General features: G+C 44.8%; 1 protein-coding gene across 3 annotated transcripts in view; it reads left to right on the top strand.

The window, feature by feature from the left end:
• KIF20B (kinesin family member 20B) overlaps positions 1-15,382 on the top strand; it is a 225,634-nt gene that overhangs the window by 17,185 nt on the left and 193,067 nt on the right. For all 3 annotated transcript variants that reach the window (XM_073596389.1, XM_073596391.1, XM_073596390.1), the window contains exon 3: positions 7,780-7,869. In XM_073596389.1, the coding sequence (XP_073452490.1) occupies positions 7,780-7,869 (90 nt within the window). The remainder of the gene's footprint in view (positions 1-7,779; positions 7,870-15,382) is intronic.

The raw sequence follows: 15,382 nt of genomic DNA on the forward strand, positions 1-15,382 counted from the left end.
GCAGTGATCACAAGGGTGCTTGATTGCGCAAGATCCTTGATCACACAGGGTGCTTAATTGCACAAGGATGTTTGATCACATAAGATGCTTGAGCGCACAGGGATGCTTGATCACGCAGAGAGGCATGATTGCCTAAAAGTTGCATGTTTGCCTAAAAATGCATGGTGGCATAATGAGGCATGTTAATACATGTTTACTTAAAATATACATGATTCCTCATGTTCGCATAGGAATGCATGTCTGCATAGATACGAGTTGCGTAATGTGGCATAACATGTTTCATAAACGCATGCTTACTTTGCAAAGATGCTTGTTCCATGGCACGTGTTACATGGATGCAGCTGTACAGCGTGCACTTTTTTGCCTAAAAGCATATTTGTATGGACCATGCTTCCATTAAGGCATATTGCTTTGATACATGCTGTATATGTATGTACTTGCTTCTTTTGGAACTATTTTATCTAGGTTTATTTGCATAAAACTACAGAACTGCCTCAGGGGAGAAGCCTACAAACAGAGTCCCAAGGCCTCCTTATGATGGGGTGCCCCCGCTCAATCAAGGTGGGGGAAGACTTCTATGGTTTTTTTCAGGGGATTGGCAAGAAGAGATCCTTGACGAATCAGTCATCTGTGGTAGCTCTAGGCTACTCCCCCAAAGACCCTATGAAAGTAAGCCTTTATGTCTGGCGCTAAATCGCCTCGAGCGGCCCTCCCCTCCAGCACGAAGGGGAGCCCGCCGGCAGACCAAGCCGGGTACTGCATTGGCCCCGCCGCCCCTTACCTGGGAGGGACGGAGGAGGTTTGGAAGCCTCCAGCCCGGGCGTCCTTCACGAGAAGGGCACCCGGACACTCACGGCCTAGGAGAGATTGATGTCTCGGGGTGTAATTGCAGAGACCCCCTCAGAAGAAGCAGGGTATGTGGTTTTATTCAAATCTCTTCACGGTACCGAAACCGATTGGAGATGTCAGACCCATTTTTAGATCTCAAAGATCTGAATCGCTTCCTAAACATACACTCCTGTCGCATGGAGTCAGTTCGGTTAGTCATATCCACCCTACGGGGAGGAGAAGTTCTAGCATCAATAGACACCAAAGATGCATATCTATATGTGCCAATTTTCCCAGCTCATCAGAAATTTCTGCTTTTTGCAGTGGAACAGCGCCACTTTCGGTTTGCGGCCTTGCCCTTCGGGTTAGCCACCACTCCCCGGGTATTTACAAAAGTTCTGGCCCCAGTAGTAGCAAGATTAAGGCCAGGATATAGCGGTAATGGCATACCTTGATCTACAACCGCAGGTTGTCTGTCGTTGGCACGATTAAACCAAGGATGTCCAGTACAGTTGGTTATCTGGAACACCTGGGCTGGTTTCTCAACCTAGAGAAATCATCCTTGCGATCAGTAAGGATTATTTTTGCACCAGGCAAAATCAAGGCTATAAGGAAGCTGGTCCGGGCGAGGAAGGGTTCTTCTATTCGCGTTGGCATGAGGTTGCTAGGGAAGATGCTGGCTTCATTCGAAGCAGGTCCCTATGTCCAGTTTCAAGATTGATGTAATACAGTATTCTATCTGCTTGGAACAGGAAGGCCTAAGCCTTGGATTATCCAATGAATCTGGCCCCAAGGGTGCGCCAGAGTCTCAGTTGGTGGTTGATAACCAGGGATTTTCAGGAAGGGAAATCCTTCATTCCGGTTATTTGGAAAATAGTAACAACAGATGCCAGCCTATGGGACTGGGAAGCAGTCCTAGAAGAGACCATTGTTCAAAGGAAATGGTCAGAGTCCGTGAAGTCCTTGCCCATCAAGATCCTGAAGATTCGGGCAGTACGTCTGGCTCTAATAGCCTGGACGTTCAGGTTGCGGAATGGTCCCCCGATGCAGTCCGACTATGCCACAGCAGTGGCCTATTTCAATCACCAAAAAGGGGGCACCAAAAAACTCACTCAGCTCAGAGGGAGGTGAACTGTGTTCTCTTGGGCAGAGGAACATGTTCCTCTGCCCGTCTGCAATCTTTATCCCAGGGTTGGAGAATTGGCAGGCAAATTTTTCTGAGCCTCCAACAGTTTTTCCGGAGAATGGTCTATACATCCCGATTGTCTTTCTAGCCATATGCCAGAAAGGGGGTACCCCCGGACATAGATGTATTAGCATCTAAGCTCAACAACTTTGTTTCAAGGACAAGGGATCCGCTCGTCTACAGGCTGGATGCTTTAATGACTCCTTGGGATCCGTTCTCACTGATCTATGCGTTCCCACTAGTTCAGCTGCTACTGCCACTGTTACGCAGGCTCAGGAAGAAACGGAAGCCGGTAATTCTAGTGGCCCAGTAGATCCTGGTATGCAGGAATCTTAAAGATGGCAGTAAGGGGACCCTTGGTCTCTTCCATCTCGGCCAGACCTGCTTTCGCAGGGGCCGGTGTTCCATCCTGCCTTACAAGTGCTAAATGTGACGGTTTGGCTATTGAAACCCACATTCTAAGGAGTAGGGGGTTTTCAGGTTCAGTAGTAACTACCCTGATTAATGCAAGGTAGCCAGCCTCTAGGACCATTTACTATAGGGTCTGGAAGGCCTACGTTTCTTGGTGTGAAACCAAAAGATGGCATCCTCAGAAGTATGTCAAAAGTAGAGTTCTTGCCTTCCTACAATTAGGAGTAGAAATGAAGTTAGCTGTGAGTACTATCAAGGGTCAAATCTTGGCACTTGCTTCGCATTTTTGATCCGGGCCTTTATACAAGGAGTAACGTGTTTAATTCCGCCAGTTAGGTTGCCCTTGTGCCCGTGGAATTTGAGTGTGGTTTTGTTGGCTTTACAAGGTCAGCCTTTTTTGAGCCCTTGCGCCATGTCCCCTTGATCCTTGTGACAGGGAAATTGGTGTTTAGTACCTTTTTTGCTTCTTTTGTGCTTGGGACTATGTTTGCCTGTAGAAGGGGTAATTCATCTGGGGGGAGCGCAAAGTTGCTGCGGTCAGAGCCTGAGGCTCCTAGTTGCACGCCTGCAGTTCCATCCTCCCCTGAAGGACCTGGAGCATCTGGCGAATCTGAGACCTCTTGTCTCAGACATGATGGCTACCTCCCAATGTTCCAGCCTCTGCAAACGTCACTTAAGGACGATTTGGCTTTAGCTCTGGCTGGTTTGGAGGGAAAAATAGCCGATTTGTTCGCGTCATCCTCCCAGGAGGTGAAGAAACTCGGCAGGTCCCCTTCTCCTGCCCTTGACCTTCCCGTTTTGGAACAACAATGGGCAGATAATAGTGGGGTACGTTTTGAGGGAAGGAGGTTCAGGTTACTCCTCTTCTGAGGATTCAGCATCTGAAGAACCTTTCTCAACTTCACAATCTCAGAAATTGCTAATTCAATCCCTTATGGACTTGGTCCACTCTGGATATAAGTTGCCTCCTGCAGAGGTGGATAAGATTTCCATCTCCTCTTTGGGTTCCCTAAAACCCCACAGGGTTCTCATGCTTTCCCTATGCACCCATTACTGGAGCAACTGATTTATGCTGATTGGGATCACCCAGATAGGCAGTTTTCTCCCCTAAGAAATTTTCATTTCTTTACCCTATGGAGAAAAAGTTCTCGGAGATGGAATTTGCCAGCAGTGGATGCTGCTATCTCCTCTGTGAACAGGATTTTAACTTGTCCAGTGGACAATGTACAAGTATTTAGAGATCCAGCTGATAAAAAGTTGGAATCTCTACTAAAAGCCTCATTTGCTGTAGCCGGTGCGGTGGTACAGCCTGCAGTAGCAGCAATAGGCATTTGTCAATCCCTTCAGAATGAACTCAAGCAGGTTATTAAAGTTCCTGCTCAAGCTGATGAGGCCCAAAGTTTAGCTGAGCTACCTAGCGTCCACTGCAAAGTATAGGGCCCTATCAAGGATTCCATCCATCAGGCGTCTTGCCTTGCGCTTAGGTTGATAAATATGCGCAGGACTCTGTGGCTTAAAAATTGGTCAGCCGAGTTACCATTCAAGAAGCTCTTGACTGGCTTTCCCTTTCATGGAGAAAGGTTGTTTTGGGGAAGATTTGGATAAGTATATCCAAAAGATTTCTGGGGGTAAGAGTACCCTTCTGCCGGTTAAGAAAAAGAATAGATGGCCTTCTTTCAAAACTTCCCCTCCTATGCCTGAGGGAATAGCCTCTAGGCAGTATTGACTGCCTCCACCGTCAGGGGCAAAGGGTAAGCCTCATAACCAGAAACATGGCTACAAAAAGCCCTGGAGTCAGGAGTCCATGAAATAGAGTCCCAAGGCTTCCTTGTAAAGGGGCGCCCTCGCTTGATCGAGTGGGGGGGAAGACTGCGGTGGTTTTCAGAAACTTGGCAAGAGGAAATCCAAGACAAGTGGGTCTTCACTGTAGTAGCCCTAGGCTACAAACCTAGAGTTCCAAAAGTTTCCACCATCTTGTTTTCAAAAATCAAACGTTCCCAAGGCCCCAGTAAAGAAAGTCCTTATTTCTGGCACTGGATCAATTACTGTATCAGGGAGTAATAGAGGGTCCCTCAGAAGAGAGGGACATGGGGTTTTAGTCAAATCTCTTTGGTACCAAAACCAAATGGAGATGTCAGACCCATTTTAGATCTCAGGAATCTGAATCCCTTCCTAAACATTCGCTCCTTTCCTTTCGAATGGAGTCGATTCGGTCAGTTGTTTCCACCCTATGGGGAGGAGGGGTTCTAGCATCCATAGATATCAAGGATGCGTATCTACATGTGCTAATATTTCCCGCTCACCAGAAGTTTCTGCAGTTTGCGGTAGAGCAGCGCCACCTTCAGTTTGTGGCCTTGCCTTTTGGGGTATCCACTGCTCCCTGACTGTTTACAAAAGTGTTAGCCCCAGTATTAGCAAAACTAAGAGGCCAAGGTATAGCAGTAATAGCATACCTAGATGACCTGCTACTGGTAGATCAGTCAATAGCAGGGTTAAATCAAGGGGTGTCCAGAACAGTCAGTTATCTGAGACACCTGGGTTGGATTCTCAATCTAGAGAAATCATCCTTACTGCCGGTAAGAAGGCTGCAGTATTTGGGCCTGGTCATAGAAACAACCTAAGAAAGGGTGTTCTTGCCTCAAACAAAGGTCAACGCTCTAAAGTGGGGTACTTCCATTCGCCTTTGCATGAGGTTACTAGGGAAGATGGTAGCTTCCTTCGAAGCGGTTCCCTATGCCCAGTTTCATTCAAGACTGTTGCAACACAGTATTCTGTCTGTTCGGAACAAACTGATCCAAACCTTGGATTATCTAATGAATCTGGCCCCAAAGGTATGCCAGAGTCTCAACTGGTGGTTGACAACCAGGAATTTACAGAAGGGGAAATCCTTCATTCCAGTTTCCTGGAAAGTAGTAACAGCGGATGCCAGCCTATGGGGCTGGGGAGCAGTTCTAGAAGAGGCTACTGTTCAGGGGAAGTGGTCAGAGTCCGAGAAGACCTTGCCCATCAATATCCTAGAGATTCGGGCAGTACATCTAGCTCTAATAGCCTGGACTTCCAGGTTGCGGAATGCCCTTGTCAGAATATAATCCGACAATGCCACAGCAGTGGCCTATATCAATCACTATGGCGGCACCAGAAGCCACGCAGCCCAAAGGGAAGTGGACTATATTCTGTCTTGGGCAGAGAAACATGTTCCTTGCCTATCTGCAGTTTACATTTCAGGAGTGGAAAACTGACAGGCAGATTTTCTGAGCCGTCAAGTTGTTGCCGTGAGAATGGTCTCTACATCCCGATGTCTTTCTGGCTATATGCCAGAGATGGGGGGATGCCGGACGTAGATCTATTGGCGTCCAGGTTCAACAAGAAGTTGGAGAATTTTGTGGCGAGAACAAGGGATCCACTTGCACTCGGAGTAGATGGGTTCGTGACCCTGTGGAATCATTTTCACTGATTTATGCATTCCCTCCAGTTCAGCTGCTACCACGGCTGCTTCACAGGATCCGGGAAGAAAGGAAGCTGGTAATCCTAGTGGCCCCGGCATGGCCCAGAAGACCCTGGTATGCAGGGATCATGAGAATGGCAGTAGGGGAGTCTTTGACTCTTCCACCTCGTCAGGACCTGCTGTCCACAGGGACTGGTATTCCATCCTGCCTTACAAACGCTAAATTTAACAGTGTGGCTATTGAAGCCCACATTCTAAAAAATCGGGGGCTTTCAGGTTCAGTAGTAACCACTCTGATTTAATGCCAGAAAGCCAGCATCCAGGACCACTTATTCCAGGGTCTGGAAGGCCTACGTCACTTGGTGTGTAACCCTCGTAAGTATGTCATAGGAAGAATTCTGGCCTTTCTACAATTGGGAATAGAAATGAAGCTGGCCTTGAGTACAATCAAGGGTCAGGTTTCGGCCTTGGCAGTGTCTTTCCAATTGCTTTGCATTCTTTAGTTCAGGCATTCATGCAAGGGGTAACTCGGATAACTCCGCCAGTTAGAATACCCTTGTGCCCATGGGATTTGAATCTGATTTTGTCGGTGTTGTAAAGACAACCCTTTGAACCTATACGGCATATTCCTTTGATCCTTTTGACAAGGAAATTGGTATTCTTAGTTGCGATAACCTCTGCGAGAAGAGTATCAGAATTGGCTGGCTGCTTTCTCCTGCAAAGAGCCATACTTAATCATTCACAAGGATAAGGTGGTGCTGAGTCCGCACCCAACCTTTTTGCCAAAGGTAGTGTCTGGGTTTCATCTGAATCAAGATGTTTCCTTACCTTCTTTTTTCCCCAGAACCTAATTCTGCAGAAGAGAAATTATTACTCTCTCGATGTAGTGAGAGCAGTTAAACCTGAACGCGACTGCTGAGATACGGAAGACTGACGTTTTGTGTTGCCGGAAGGCCCTAGAAAGGGTCAGGCAGCATCTAAATCTACTGTTGCTAAGTAGATTCGCCAGGTGATTAGTCAGGCTTATGGCCTGAAAGGAAGGGTTCCTCCCTTAAGGATTAAAGCGCACTCTACCTGTGCAGTCAGTGCTTCATGGGCAGTGCATCAACAAGCCTCTGCGGCTCAGATTTGCAAGGCCGCTACTTGGTCGTCGGTACATACATCCATTTGTTAAAATCTTGTGAATGTAAGCTTGCAGGAGGACACCGCCTTTGGGCGCAGTGTGCTGCAGGCAGCAGTATAGGTCCTCACGCCTGGCAGCGGCTATTTGCGGTCTGTCTCCCTCCCCTCAGGTGGCATTGCTTTGGGACATCCCACATAGTTATTACTATGGTGCTCTGTGTCCCGTGATGTATGATTAAATGGGTTACCTGTAAAATCCTTTTCTTGGAGTACATCAAGGGACACAAAGGTCCCTCCCCTCTTATTGGGATATGTGTATATATTGCTTTGCTGCAAAAACTGAGGTACTCCCGGTATGGGAAGGGTTATATAGGGAGTGGCACCTCCGGTTTCCTTTTTTGTTATACCAGTGTCCTTTCACCTAACTATGTGGGTTATAGGCCACCTTTATTACTTTGGTGCTCTGTGTCCCGTGATGTACTCCAAGAAAAGGATTTTACAGGTAAGCTGTTATAAAAATCCTATTTTTCTTTGCTTGGTATTCGAGTGGCCTTGCCAGATTTGCCAAAGTCTGAGCAGGCCAGTGTGCAAGTAACATGGCCACATCTGCTCATTGAATGGGCTTATCCTTTACCTACCAGTATGCATTTTCTAAGGGCAGATGTGAAAAGAAAGCAGACTGCCTGGAGGAAACCCACATGTACACTATAACACATGCAGAATTCCACTCAGCCGTTATAAAATGTTTTTAGACTGTATTAGTATCTAAGTTCTCTTTTCATTTCAGAAAAGCGATGTCGAGTCTAAAGAACGTATGCATGTATATCTTCGTGTGCGACCACTTACTGCATCTGAGATTGAGCAAAATGAATCACAGGTGAGTGATGCAAAGCACACTGGTGGCTCTATGTAAACTGTAGCTGAATATATATGTTTAAATTGTAAATATATGAGATGATTTCTGTACTTGGGAGGGGGGGGGGGGGGATGCAGAGGCAGACATTATTGACCACCTTATGAAAGATAGTTGGCTTAAATCACACTCCCAGAACATGTAGCAAGCAAATTTAGGCTTTAGTCTCGCTGGCACTTTTTAAACCTGCAGTTGTGTGTATCCAGGTTCCGATTAGGCACCAGAAACGTGGCTAAAAGCATGTAAACCCAGCTAAACATGCTTTAACCACTTCCCGCCTGCCCACAGTACATTTACTGTGGGCTGGTGGCACAGGCAGGCTGGATCACATACATGTACCGTCATCCATGCACGCGCCCCCTGCTAATCCATGCTGTCACTGGCTAAAGTGAAATTTTGTCCCAATGTTTTATGGCTGAGACCTGCTGACCAGATGTAGTCAAACAGCACACCAAGTCCTTTATTTTTTCACACACCAGCAATCTGACTGTTTCTGCTCCCTGCAAAGCAGGAGGCACAAAATGCTAAATCTGTTAGGGAAAGCAGCACATAGTACACTTGTTAGGCAAACCGTTAACCCCTTGATGGAAACTCCTTCCCAGCCAGTTTTAATACAAGGTACAGTATTATATCTGATCACTGTATTAGCATCACTATTGGTGTCAGTTTAGTGTACCGCCCATCAAGGGTGTTAGAGTGTTGGACAATCTGGCACTATCACAGTCCTATTATAAGTCACTACCGCTGTTATTAGTATATGGTTATAGCTGCGTAGATTCCAGTGTGTATATGTACCATAGTTTTGTAGACGCTATAACGCACAAAAAACAATTATTATGCATATATTTGTTTGTGGTTTTTATATTTTTTTATATGTGTGTGTGTGTGTGTGTGTGTGTGTGTGTGTGTGTTTTTTACAACAAAGTGTGTGTAATAATATAAAATAAATATATATACAGTGGGGACAGAAAGTATTCAGACCCCCTTAAATTTTTCACTCTTTGTTATATTGCAGCCATTTGCTAAAATCATTTAAGTTAATTTTTTTTCCTCATTAATGTACACACAGCACCCCATATTGACAGAAAAACACAGAATTGTTTATTTTTGCCCATTCTTTTAAAAAAGAAAAACTTAAATATCACATGGTCCTAAGTATTCAGACCCTTTGCTGTGACACTCATATATTTAACTTGGGTGCTGTCCATTTCTTCTGATCATCCTTGAGATGGTTCTACAACTTCATTTGAGTCCAGCTGTGTTTGATTATACTGATTGGACTTGATTAGGAAAGCCACACACCTGTCTATATGAGAATCATGAGTTCAAAGGAACTACCTGAAGAGCTCAGAGACAAAATTGTGGCAAGGCACAGATCTGGCCAAGGATACAAAAAAATTTCTGCTGCACTTAGGGTTCCTAAGAGCACAGTGGCCTCCATAATACTTAAATGGAAGACGTTTGGGACGACCAGAACCTTTCCTAGAGCTGGCCGTGCAGCTGGCCAAACTGAGCTATTGGGGGAGAAGAGCCTTGGTGAGGGAGGTAAAGAAGAACCCAAAGATCACTGTGGCAGAGCTCCAGAGATGCAGTCGGGAGATGGGAGAAAGTTGGAGAAAGTCAACCATCACTGCAGCCCTCCACCAGTCAGGGCTTTATGGCAGAGTGGCCCGACGAAAGCCTCTCCTCAGTGCAAGACACATGAAAGCCCTCATGGAGTTTGCTAAAAAACACCTGAAGGACTCCAACATGGTGAGAAATAAGATTCTCTGGTCTGAGACCAAGATATAACTTTTTGGCCTTAATTCTAAGCTGCATGTGTGGAAAAAAACAGGCACTGCTCTTCACCTGTCCAATACAGTCCCAACAGTGAAGCATGGTGGTGGCAGCATCATGCTGTGGGGTTTTTTTTCAGCTGCAGGGACAGGACGACTGGTTGCAATCGAGGGAAAGACGAATGCGGCCAAGTACAGGGATATCCTGGACGAAAACCTTCTCCAGAGTGCTCAGGACCTCAGACTGGGCCGCATGTTTACCTTCCAACAAGACAATGACCCTAAGCACACAGCTAAAATAACGAAGGAGTGGCTTCACAACAACTCCGTGACTGTTCTTGAATGGCCTAGCCAAAGCCCTGACTTAAACCAAATTGAGCATCTCTGGAGAGACCTAAAAATGGCTGTCCACCAACGTTTACCATCCAACCTGACAGAACTGGAGGGGATCTGCAAGGAGGAATGGCAGAGGATCCCCAAATCCAGGTGTGAAAAACTTGTTGCATCTTTCCCAAAAAGACTCATGGCTGTATTAGATCAAAAGGATGCTTCTACTAAATACTGAGCAAAGGGTCTGAATACTTAGGACCATGTTATATTTCAGTTTTTTCTTTTTTAATTAAATATGCAAAAATGTCAACAATTCTGTGTTTTTCTGTCAATATGGGGTGCTGTGTGTACGTTAATGAGAATAAAAATGAACTTTAAATGATTTTAGCAAATGGCTGCAATATAACAGAGTGAAAAATTTAAGGGGGTCTGAATACTTTATCTATCCTAATATATATATTTTTTTTTTTCCTCTCACAGAAGTGAGTACACCCCTCACATTTTTGTAAACATTTTGAGATTATATCTATATCTATATCTATATATCTCTTTTCATGTGACAACACTGAAGAAATTACACTTTGCTACAATGTAAAGTAGTGAGTGTACAGCTTGTATAACAATGTAAATTTGCCGTCCCCTCAAAATAACTCAACACACAGCCATTAATGTCTAAACCGCTGGCACCAAATGTGAGTACACCCCTAAGTGAAAATGTCCAAACTGGGCCCAAAGTGTCAATATTTTGTGTGGCCACCATTATTTTCCAGCACTGCCTTTAACCCTCTTGGGCATGGAGTTCACCAGAGCTTCACAGGTTGCCACTGGAGTCCTCTTCCACTCCTCCATGACGACATCACGGAGCTGGTGGATGTTAAAAACCTTGCGCTCCTCCACCTTCCTTTTGAGGATGCCCCACAGATGCTCAATAGGTTTAGGTCTGGAGACATTATGGGGCCAGTCCATAACCTTTACCCTCAGCTTCTTTAGCAAGGCAGTGGTCGTCTTGGAGGTGTGTTTGGGGTCGTTATCATGTTGGAATACTGTCCTGCAGCCCAGTCTCTGAAGGGAAGGGATCATGCTCTGCTTCAGTATGTCTTAGTACATGTTGGCATTCATGGTTCCCTCAATGAACTTTAGCTCCCCAGTGCCGGCAGCACTCGTGCAGCCCCAGACCATGACACTCCCACCACCATGCTTGACTGTAGGCAAGACACACTTGTCTTTGTACTCCTCACCTGGTTGCCTCAACACACGCTTGACACCATCTGAACCAAATAGGTTTATCTTGGTCTCATCAGACCACAGGACATGGTTCCAGTAATCCATGTCCTTCGTCTGCTTGTCTTCAGAAAACTGTTTGCGGGCTTTCTTGTGCATCATCTTTGGAAGAGGCTTCCTTCTGGGACGATAGTCATGCAGACCAATTTGCTGCAGTGTGCGGCGTATGGTCTGAGCACTAACAGGCTGACCCCCCCCCCCCCCCCCACCCCTTCAACCTCTGCAGCAATACTGGCAGCACTCATGCGTCTATTTCCCAAAGACAACCTCTTGATCTGACCTTGAGCATGTGCACGCAACTTCTTTGGTCGACCATGGCGAGGCCTGTTCGGAGTGGAACCTGTCCTGTTAAACCACTGTATAGTCTTGGCCACCGTGCTGCAGCTCAGTATCAGGGTCTTGGCAATCTTCTTATAGCCTAGGCCATCTTTATGTAGAGCAACAATTCTTTTTTACAGATCCTCAGAGTTCTTTGCTATTAGGTGCCATGTTGAACTTCCTGTGACCAGTATGAGAGGGTGAGAACGATAACACCAAATTGAACACTCCTGCTCTTCATTCACATCTGAGACCTTGTAACACTAACGAGTAACATGACATCGGGGAGGGAAAATGGCTAATTGGGCCCAATTTAGACATTTTCACTTAGGGGTGTATTCATAGTCTTGTTAAACTCCCTTCTGCGAAAATTTTATCCCTATCGTGGGGTCACCAGTATGGTATTTGTATATTGAAATCATATCCCCTCTCAAGCGTCTCTTCTCCAGAGAGAATAAGTTCAGTGCTCGCAACCTTTTCTTTCCTCATAACTAATATCCTCCAGACCCTTTTTTAGACTTGTTGCCCTTCTTTGTACTCGCTCCATTTCCAGTACATCCTTCCTGAGGACTGGTGCCCAGAACTGGACAGCATACTCTAGGTGCGGCCGGACCAGAGTCTTGTAAAGCGGCAGAATTATCGTTTTTATCTCTGGAGTTGATCCCTTTTTAATGCATGCCAATATTCTGTTTGCTTTGTTAGCAGCAGCTTGGCGTTGCATGCCATTGCTGAGCATATAATCTACTAGGACCCCCAGGTCCTTTTCCATCCTGGATTCCCCCAGAGAGGTCCCCCCCCCCCCCCCCCGTGTATAGATTGCCTTCATATTTTTGCCACCCAAATGCATTATTTTACATTTTTCTACATTGAACCTCATTTGCCATGTAGTTGCCCACCCCATTAATTTGTTCAGATCTTTTTGCAAGGTTTCCACATCCTGCGGAGAAGTTACTGCCCTGCTTAGCTTAGTATCATCCCCAAATACAAAGATTGAACTGTTTACCCCATCCTCCAGGTCGTTTATGAACAAATTAAATTGGGATTGGTCCCAGCACAGAACCCTGGGGGACCCCACTACCCACCCCCGACCATTGTGAGAACTCGCCCTTGTAGCCAGTTTTCAATCCATGTACTCACCCTATGGTCCATGCCAACGGACCTTATTTTGTACAGTAAACGTGTATGGCGAACTGTGTCAAATGCTTTTGCAAAATCCAGATGCACCACGTGTACGGGGCTTCCTTGATCTAGATGGCAACTCACCTCTTCATAGAAGGTTAATAGGTTGGTTTGGCAAGAACGATTCTTCATGAATCCATGCTGATTACTGCTAAGGATACCGTTCTCATTACTAAAATCTTGTATATAGTCCCTTTATCATCCCCTCCAAGAATTTACATACTATTGATGTTATGCTAACTGGTCTGTAATTCCCAGGGATGTATTTTGGGCCCTTTTTTAAATATTGGTGCTACATTGGCTTTTCTCCAATCAGCTGGTACCATTCCAGTCAGTAGACTGTCTGCAGAAATTAGGAACAATGGTCTGGCAATTACTTGACTGAGTTCCCTAAGTACCCTTGGGTGCAAGCCATCTGGTCCCAGCGATTTATTAATGTTAAGTTTCCCAAGTCTAATTTTAATTCTGTCCTCTGTTAACCATGGAGGTGCTTCCTGTGATGTGTCATGAGCACTGCAGTTTTGGTTGCTGAAGCCCCTCCGATTTCCCTTGTGAACACTGAGGAGAAGAATAAATTCAATACCTTCCCCATCCTTTGTAACCAGATGTCCTTCCTCATTCTTTATGGGGCCAATATGGTCTGTCTTCCCTTTTTTACGGTTTACATACTTAAAGAATTTCTTGGGATCTTCTTTTTTTTTTTTTTTTTTTTTTTTTTTTTTTTTTTTTTTTTTTTTTTTTTTTTTTGCTCTCCTCCGCTATGTGTCTTTCATGTTTTATCCTAGCCGTCCTTATTGCACTCTTACATTTCTTGTTGCATTCTTTATAAAGTCTGAATGCTGAGGTTGATCCCTCAACCCTGTATTTTTTGAAGGCCTTCTTTGCTTTTATATGCATTTTTACATTTGAGTTAAGCCATCCAGGACTTTTGTATGCTCTTTTTTAAATTATGGAGAAAAAGAGAGACACAAGAAAGGGAGGAAGAAAGAATGCTGCTCACCCCTATTGATCAAAACAAAAAAGGAAAAAAGGTTTCCCCAGACGGGGTTTTAAAATTAAAATATTAAACCAATGTTTGTAAAAAGATATATATTTTATTATACAAAAGTTGCTTCAACACAGCGGTTAAAAAATGAGCTCCTATATAGAGTGTTTTACAAGTCTCGTGACAGCCAACACATGTGATGCAAGCCTATTTTCATAACAATATTGTATGTATGTTATCAATAGCACAATAGTGGATCTGACGCGTTTCAACCTATATATTCCAGGTCTTCTTCAGAGGTCAATCTGCTAGAAATATATGTACTTTTGTTGTATATCAGGATTTGATTACATGTATTCCATAACAGGTATACCATATTCTATATGACATAATTACCCAATGATGCGTGTCCTAAGACGAAAAAGCTTCCTATAGAGGAGTCCCCTTTAAAATAAAAAATTGCCTGCTCACTTTTCCCCCAGAGGTCCTATGGCACCTTCACCGGCGCAGCCTCCAATACCAGGGCAAAATCCCAAAGATGTGGCTTACGAGAGGTCACACTAGAAAACGCCCCCCATATCTATGCCCGGATCACACGACCGGTCAGGAGGAAAGCGACGCCTGCAGCAAAACCCAAGAAGAAAACACACTTGGGAAACACATGCACTATATGCACTCGAACATTAAGTTTAGGAAGTATTTGCTTAGTCAAAAGATAGAATAGGTCTGTGTGTATACCTCACACACAGGCTATGGCCTTGTTATATTGAGTATGTGTATGTGTGTGTATATGTATGTATGTATGTGTGTGTGTGTGTGTGTGTATATATATATATATAATATTATAGGGGGGGGGGGCGCCTGTATGGCTGGCCCTGGCTACCACATTGGGGATTCTTCCTCCCTTGCCAGCGGCGTTCGGGGGACATCCTCGGACGCTTCAGCTCACTGAGCTCCCAACACTCTATATGGGAGCTCATTTTTTAACCGCTGTGTTGAAGCAACTTTTGTATAATAAAATATATATCTTTTTACAAACATTGGTTTAATATTTTAATTTTGCTGCCAAAAAACCTTTTTTTCTTTTTTAAATTATATCCCAATGGGATGCATTGGCTAATGCCCTTATTTAATATGCTCTTAAAGCAAACCCTCTTCTCCGTGTTCTTTGTTGCTAAGATTTTATCCCAATTTATGCCTTCTAGCAAGGCTTGTAGTTTAGGGAAGTTGGCGGTTTTTTTTTGGTTTTTTTTTTTTGAAGTTCACTGTGTTTGTATTCCCCTTATGTTTTCTATTTGTGTGATTTATACTGAAGCCAATTGACCTGTGATCGCTGTTACCTTAATTGCCCCGTATTTCCACATCCGTTATCAGGTCTGTATTGGTTATGAGTAGATCCAGTAACGCTTTATTTCTAGTTGGTGCGTCTACCATCTGACCCATAAAATTGTCCTGCAAGGCATTTAGGAACTGTCGAGCCTTAGATGAATGCGCAGTTCCCTCCGCCCCGTCTATGTCTGGATAGTTAAAATCCCCCATTATGATAACACTTCCCATCCTTGCTGCTAATCCAAATAGTGATAGGAGATCTGTCTCCCCTTCCTCCCTC

The sequence above is a fragment of the Aquarana catesbeiana genome, linkage group LG08 (genome assembly GCF_042186555.1).
Source record: "Aquarana catesbeiana isolate 2022-GZ linkage group LG08, ASM4218655v1, whole genome shotgun sequence".
Taxonomy (NCBI): Eukaryota; Metazoa; Chordata; class Amphibia; order Anura; family Ranidae; genus Aquarana; species Aquarana catesbeiana.